Here is an 8,252-nt window from a genome sequence, read left to right on the forward strand (position 1 = left end):
GAAATTCTTCTTTACTCAATAGAAGAAGAAGAAGATGGACCTTTATTAATCCCCCGAGGGGGAAATTCAGTTTCCACTCTGTCGTACACGCACATGCGTTTTTATACAGGTAAATACAGTACACACAGTACACACTTTTTACATACCTACATATACAAATACACACACAGTTATATGCACACATGCACATGCAGTTGAGAGGTCAGAGCGGAGGCAGCCAGTCTAGCCTACGCCAGTGAGCATTTGGGGGTTCGTTGCCTTGCTCAAGGGCACTTTAGCAGTGGCCCAGGATGTCAACCGGCGACCGTTCGCTCCAAAGTCCAATCCCCTACAGACTGAACCACTGCCGCCCCCAAATAGACAATAGATAGACAATAAAACAAGTTTTCCTTAATTGCATATTAATGAATTAAATCAATATATTTTTGTATGAAGGTTGTTCAATCCTGAATAAAGAAGACATTTAAATGAGCCTGCATGACGGTGGTTGCTTTTCACTAGAGACAAATACAGTCTTGCATTTCGATTTGTATGTTTGTTGTTTCTGTGTGAGACATACAGTTTTCTCTTGATAATTTATTGGTTAACTCTTGTATAAGTCTATTCTAACTTTTCTTTTTTAGTTTTTACAGCAAAGTCTTAGCTTAATGTCCACTTACTAACTTTTTCAAGGCTTCTAAACACGTCCTTACAGGGGCGGTTCTAGGGGTGGGGGGGGCAACAGGGGCCAGTGCCCACCTAACACTGACCAGGGACCCCCCCTGTGGCCCACCTCCAAAAAAAAGTTACAATATTACGATTTATTTGAACTAAATCAAATCAGAGACCCGGATGTACAGTGGGGATTAAACTGTTCATTGCCTTATATAAAAGGAAATACTGTTTATGATTTTTTATTAAATTGTTACTTAAAGTTACTAAAACAAATACTCTAAATGGAAAAAACGACTGAAACAAAGGACTTATTTTACACAATTACTTTATACTGTCTTTGTCTTTTTACCCCACTTTTATTGTGCCCCTCTCACTTCCAAGAAATTAGTTAAAATGTTAAGAGTAATTGTGACTTGGCATGAGCTATAGAGGGTTCTTATTATAAATCACCTGGAGTAATAACAACCAATTAAGTGTAGGCAATATTCATAGTTTAAAAATGTTTGGTATGCAGAAGGTGTGACTAGAAACTGTATAAATAACATTGTCAGGATCTTTTGACGGACACACAACTGCTGGAACTCGAACAGGTAACAAATTATTACTTCACTGTTTTTTCACAGTTAAATAAATGTTAATAATAATCTTTTGTCTGTTTGATGTTTACATTTTAGAATTGTTTATTTCTACTCTTTTAATTTCTACTTATGTGCAATGCCTTGTTTGTTGAGCTGCTGCTAAAGTACATCTTATCTTATCTGCTGCTAAAATCTTTACCGAATTCAAGCTTTCCTGTTTTTTACTTAACTGGATTGTGTCTTTCACAACACGTTCCTGGGTTAACATTTCTATTTGTTTCTGGAAATTTTTAAGATTGGAAATGTAAAGTTTTGCCATTTCTTATACACTGATAGTTATAACCTGTTTCTATATGTGTTTTTTCATCAGGCATCTGCAAACAGCCAAAGACGTTGGACCAGAAATCAGAAAACATCATTATCGCTGGTGCAGGTCAGTGAACTGTGTTATATCAAATAAAATAAAAATCGGAAATACTTTTAACAATACCACTTTTGAATAAGTCAACGGATATAGAATGTTTTTTACCAACTTTACTTATATTCATTCAATCTTTGAGAAATGCTTTATATATTTGAATCATATCACACATAATTGAAAACAACGTTTGGGTATCCAGGTTGGGTAACTAATAGTCAAATCTTGAATAAATGAATCGGTTCTTTTCTTTCTGAGCAAGCAAGTCTGCAATAAAAAAATATTTAGAGGTTTCTTTTTATTCGATTGATCCCAATTGGTGTAGTTGAAACATTTCTATAAGAAGTATAAAACTATGGTGAAATTTAACTATTTATAAAGAAAACCAACAAAAGTGTGTCTAAGCTTGATGGGAATGTTAACAGTTTTGCAGATATTTAGTCAATAACTAAAATATTGTGCATGGCAATTGATATCTATAACATATATTGTGACAACCCAATAGTAGTTGGGGCATTTTACATAAAAAATAATGTCCACCTCATGATGGAAATGTAAGACAAGTTATAAGACAAAGACCATCAATGTCTACACAAAGACATTCATGGCAGTCGATCCATAGTTGTGATAGTTCAAGTGGTGTACGAACCGATTGACGTCATCATACTGTAGGCAATATTCATAGTTTAAAAATGTTTGGTATGCAGAAGGTGTGACTAGAAACTGTATAAATAATATTGTCAGGATATTTTGTCTGACACACAACTGCTGGAACTCGAACAGGTAACAAATGATTACTTCACTGTTTTTTCACAGTTAAATAAATGTTAATAATAATCTTTTGTCTGTTTGATGTTTACATTTTAGAATTGTTTATTTCTACTCTTTTAATTTCTACTTATGTGCAATGCCTTGCTTGTTGAGCTGCTGCAACGCAAACATTTCCCAAATTGGGATTAATACGTACATCTTATCTTATCTGCTGCTAAAATCTTTACCGAATTCAAGCTTTCCTATGTTTTACTTACCTGGATTGTGACTTTCACAACACGTTCCTAGGTTAACATTTTTTATTTGTTTCTGGACATTTTTAAGATTGGAAATGTAAAGTTTTGCCATTTCTTATACACTGATAGTTATAACCTGTTTCTATATGTGTTTTTTCATCAGGCATCTGCAAACATCCAAAGACGTTGGACCAGAAATCAGAAAACATCATTATCGCTGGTGCAGGTCAGTGAACTGTATTATATCAAATTTAAAAAAAATCGGAGATACTTTTAACAATACCACTTTTGAATAAGTCAACGGAAATGGAATGTTTTTTACCAACTTTAATTATATTCATTCAATCATTAAGAAATGCTTTATATATTTGAATCATATAACACACATGTGTCAAACTCAAGGCCCGGGGGCCAAATCCGGCCCGTGGTAGATTTAATTTTGGCCCGCAGGATAATTTCTAATTACTATTAGATCTGGCCCGCCGGTATATTGCACACACACCTTCACTCAATCCTGAGGGTTTCCTCAGCTCAGAGCCTGAGCCCAAACATTGATGAACTTGCACCCAAGATGAGATGCCAAGTATCTGGCTTGAACTAGCATCACAGAGCAGCAAACTGAGTTTAAATGGATGTTTCCTTTTGCACTTTTTTTCTTGCGACAACAGGGCATGTTTGTTTTTTTCTTTGAGGGAAATTGTTTTTTTGAAGCTGTTGTTGGCCTGTGGAAAAATGTAATCATAAGAAATGACTCCAGTAAAGCTGCAGATAGAGCCATAAGAAATGAATGCAACTGATTATTTAATGTGTAATGTTGTTTTTATAGGCAATAATTTAAGCTTTGTTAGTTCCAGGTTTAATATGTACAATAAGTTCATTTCAATAAGTTTTGCAATAAACATTGAACCAGTCCGGCCTTCGACTAGTACCGATTTTTAAATTTTGTCCCACTGTGTATTTGAGTTTGACACCCCTGATATAACACATCATTTAGAACAACGTTTGGGTATCCAGGTTGGGTAAAACTGTATGGTGGGTAACTAATAGTCAAATCTTGAATAAATGAATCGGTTCTTTACTTTCTGCAAAAAAAATATAGAGGTTCTTTATTCGATGGATCCCAATTGGTGTAGTTGAAAAATATCTATAAGAAGTATAAAACTATGGTGAAATTTCAACTATTTATAAAGAAAACCAACAAAAATGTGTCTAAGCTTGATGGGAATGTCAACAGTTTTGCAGATATTTAGTCAATAACTAAAATATTGTGCATGGCAATTGATATCTATAACAAATATTGTGACAACCCAATAGTAGTTGGGGCATATTACATTAAAAATAATGTCCACCTCATGATGGAAATGTAAGACAAGTGATGGGATTACCAAAGCTATAATAAGACCACCAATGTCTACACAAAGACATTCATGGCAGTCCATCCAATAGTTGTGATATTTCAAGTGGTGTACGAACCGATTTACGTCATCATCCATAGACCTGAGCCACCATAGAGTGGTACAGTGATGGCGTATTTGTGTAGGCCGACCCGGAAGTAAGCTGCACATGGATTCCCTCGACAAAAAAGCAATGGGATTTCTCCATAGGATTTTGTAAAAATAGCTCTAAATAAGGTCTGTGGAAAACAGTTTGCAGGAGGCAGGTACTTGGCGTAATGACGTACAATGTCCTCGACAACTTCTGTAGTCCTATTCAGCCACTTGTTAACAACCATAGTTTTTCAGATACGTAAACTTTTCAAAAATCACCAGTGCGGTCACTGCTGATGTATTTAATGTCGTAGAACAAAACGTGATCCTTAAATTTGTGTCAACCACAGACCTTATTTCGAGCTATTTTCCAAAATCCTATGGAGTAATCCCATTGACTCTAAGATGAGGGAACCCTTAGTGGTAAAATGCTAACTCACTTCCGGGTTTTAGGACTCGTCACTGCACCACTCTATTGAAGCTAATCAAATCCTTTAAAAAAACACAGGATTAACACATGCTCTGTTGTTATCACCCCCCCCCCCCCCCCTTTAGGTGTGTGAATACTGCTGCAGTAAATTTGTGGCACATTACCATCAAGAGAAGAACACATCTTTTTGAAGTCTTAGCTTACCGCAATGGAGTCGACAGTGGAGTTGACAGTGGAGGAAAGAGTTGAAATGCTCAAGAAAATGCTATCATTGGAGTATTCGCCAAAAAAACCCAAGTCCCCAAAGATGCAACTATTCTCTTTTTTGGCGATGTTGAACGCATACGATCCTGAGGCCTACCTCCTGATGTCTGAGTGTCAACAGATCCTCGGACCACCTGATCCCATCCATGGCGGCCCCCCCTTTGAAAAACGAATGGAGCCTTTCATTGACTTTATCAACATATCCGGTCCGTCTGAACACAAATGTTCGATTTACCAAGTGTTCGCGAAGAGTGCTGTGAACGAACTAGCTGCCCTAGGTCTTTCCAGGAGTGCTACCATGGAGGAGTTCATGGTTTCACTTCTGTGGAGATCAGATTCAGCCACATATATTCCGGTTCATTAAAACATTGCTGACAACGAGAGAATTCAAAGAAGGGGATAAAGAGAAGTTCTCAAGGTTCATTTCAGACATACTGAAGAATGAGACATTTTACAAAGCTGTGCGTCTATTGAGAACCGCAGCTTATAAACTGTCAACTGACCCCCATTTTCCCCCAAACAATTTCTCGTCTCTTTTACATCATAGAGAGCAACATTGAATATAAAAAAGCTGAGGAGTGGGCTAATACTGCCATTAGAATAGATCCAAAGAAGTCTTATGTTGCTGACACTCTCGGGCAGGTTTATAAGAACCAATTATTCTGGGAAGCCCGGAAACCTGATGAAATCGTATGCAAGGCAAAAGAGGCCTTCCGAGCCTTTAAAGAAGTTGAGCTGAAAGCTGACAAAGAAGTGAGCCCAGACATGGTAGACTCAGCAGGTACTGAAAGCATTTCAGTTACCTTCAACAACAGAGGCTGCTTTGGCTTCATACAAGTGGCAAATATAGCCTTTGAGAAACTCAACAAGTTCAAACCCTCACTGGATTACAAATTCATCAAGGACAAGAAAATGGAAGTTGAAGCCAAGTTTGCCTTCTTCCAATGGTACCTCGCCTACTCTCAGCCTGACATGAAATCTTTGGAGCCATATTACGTCTGGAAGGATGTTGTTCTTTGTTACGAAATGTACACAACAAAAAAAGCAACTGAGTCCATCACCTTTGCAGGCCTCCTCGATAGTCTGAATCGAGGCCTTTTCACTTCTAAGGGAAGGCGCGCTTTGTTTGAGGAGCACCAGGAAACAGTGTCTCATTTGGAGGGAATCCAAGGCTTTTTGAAAGCCAACTACGAGGCAAACTTTGATGTCAAAGCAGCTGAGAGGTACATACTCTCCAACATCATCTTGAGCAACAAGATGCACAACTCTCCTATGCTCACCCCGGTGAATGAACTCCAAGCAATAATAGACCGATTCTTGGACACAGAAACACGTTGCGGAAGCCCTGAGTTTTACCTTTTGGTTCTGCTGTTGTTTTGGTCTGACGGACAACCCCGGGCGGTGCAGGAAGAGGAGGATGAAGAAGATGAACAACAGAGCACAGAGGATGACTTGTCGGAAGACACAACCCGGGAGGATGAGGCAAGCGATGAGGATCAAGAAACCAGAGAAGAGCCTGGACAACTTTCTCTTGACCGCTTATTTGACCCTAATCTGCAAGAGTATGTCACATTAATGGAGCAAGCTTTTGAGACAACCAGATATGCCAAGTACCTTCGAGGTCGGTACCTTTTGCCTCTCTTCTTTCTGGGGAAGGGCTCTGGACTTCGCAAATGGATTCACAAATCAAAGTTGGATGCAATTGTGGAAGAAAAAGTGGACGCTGAGCTATCTGATGAACAAGAGGAGAGAACGAAAGAGAAATGGAGGCGGATCCATGAAATGTGGATCACAGGGGATGTGTGGCGAATCCAAGAAATCCAAGACATCCTGAGCCCAATCAACGTGGAGTCATGCCAGTCTCCACTATCTCCAAAGGATCACAAGATGGTGTACGTTTTGGCTGGGGGGAAGAAAATAGAAGCTAAAACCAGAGTTGACCCTGATGATGATTCAGCGCTAGGCCCAATGCTTTTCTATCTTGGCTTCACCATCCAGGGTCCTCTCGTCTTCAGAGTGAGACATCCTCACATGTCTGGACAGTGATTGCATGAATGACCACTTTGGGACAACAAGATGAATGTCAGTTCCAAGTGTCATGGCCACCCATTCAGAAGTTGCTGAGATATGTCAGTCTGGACCAAAACGGTGGACTGACCAACATTGTTATCCTTAGAGCCTCCCTAATGTGTTTTACACAAGCGTTGCATTTGTGACAGAGAAGATACAAAAATCATGAAAAATAGGTCAAAAAAAATTCTGATGCAGTAAAGTTTAAATGATCAACTTTTTCAGACCATTGGTAAATCAACCATAGGTTTTGAGGTTGTATCATGTCCCACAAATGATTTTCCTTTAACAATTATTTTTGGTGAATTGGTAGAGATTCTCTCAAAATCAGATATTCATTCTTTGACTTGTTGATTTAACCATGATTGACCTTACTTTGACCTTATTAGTATCTTAACCATGTGGCTTCCATTTGAATAATGCTGGTAGTGTAATTGAATATAATGAGTATTGAGTCTGATTTCATATCAAAGGAATCTTTATTTTAATGTACTTTTTACAATTGTCAGGATTGGGGAATATAGGACCCAAATGCAGTAAAAGACAAACAATCTTACATTTTGTAATCTACAAGAAGAGACTATTGGCCATTTATTTTATGAATGCTTGTATTGTAGAATATTGTGGTATGATGTAGAATGTTTTATTCGGAAAAAGACGGGACAAAAGGTTCAACTCCAGGACAAAGACATTATTTTGTACTTCAGGGATGATAGTATGGTTGCAGATTTTGTCTTTTTTGTGCAGTTAATTGTATTTTTAGGGAAATTTCATATCCATAAAAAGAAATGGGCTGACTACAAACCATATTTTGTACATTTCTATTAAGAATGTAAACAATATATTAGCACTATTAAGAACATTAGGAATAAGAAGGCAATCAAAACTAATTTTGAAGTATCAAAATGTATTTTTCTTTCTTTTTTTCTTTATTTACTGTATGTAATGTCTTGTTGCTTTGTATTTCTGCCCATGGACTTTGTCTGTTGTACAGTATGTCAAATGTATGATGTTCATGTATGACAAAGATGAATAAAAAAAATATATATACAAAAAGAGTATTGTATTAAATACACAGAAGGGTCATCACAAGGTGAAACACAACAGGTGAACACAATGAGACAATCAGACACAGGAAGGAAGACCAGACACAGGGAGAACAGAATTTCACAAATAAAACCATGACCAAACACACAAAACTAAAATCATGACAACAATGTACTTTTCCAACACAGCCTACATGCATATTAAAATAGGAGACAGAATTGATTGTATTTGCAGTTCTTGTATTTTTTGAGTTATTGTTGCTAATTTATTATGTATTAAAGGAACATACAAATATCT

At 37.5% G+C, this 8,252-nt stretch overlaps 1 protein-coding gene across 1 annotated transcript; it reads left to right on the top strand.

Moving 5' to 3' along the window:
• The first annotated feature begins 1,060 nt into the window (after positions 1–1,060).
• On the top strand, positions 1,061–7,964 carry LOC117497982 (sterile alpha motif domain-containing protein 9-like). The gene is made up of 4 exons (XM_034150027.1): positions 1,061–1,244; positions 1,603–1,665; positions 2,821–2,883; positions 4,700–7,964. Exon 4 carries the CDS (start codon positions 5,604–5,606, stop codon positions 6,882–6,884), a length of 1,281 nt encoding a protein of 426 aa, XP_034005918.1. The 5' UTR covers positions 1,061–1,244; positions 1,603–1,665; positions 2,821–2,883; positions 4,700–5,603; the 3' UTR covers positions 6,885–7,964.
• Positions 7,965–8,252: the final 288 nt, after the last annotated feature.

Source organism: Trematomus bernacchii, unplaced genomic scaffold, assembly GCF_902827165.1.
Source record: "Trematomus bernacchii unplaced genomic scaffold, fTreBer1.1, whole genome shotgun sequence".
Taxonomy (NCBI): Eukaryota; Metazoa; Chordata; class Actinopteri; order Perciformes; family Nototheniidae; genus Trematomus; species Trematomus bernacchii.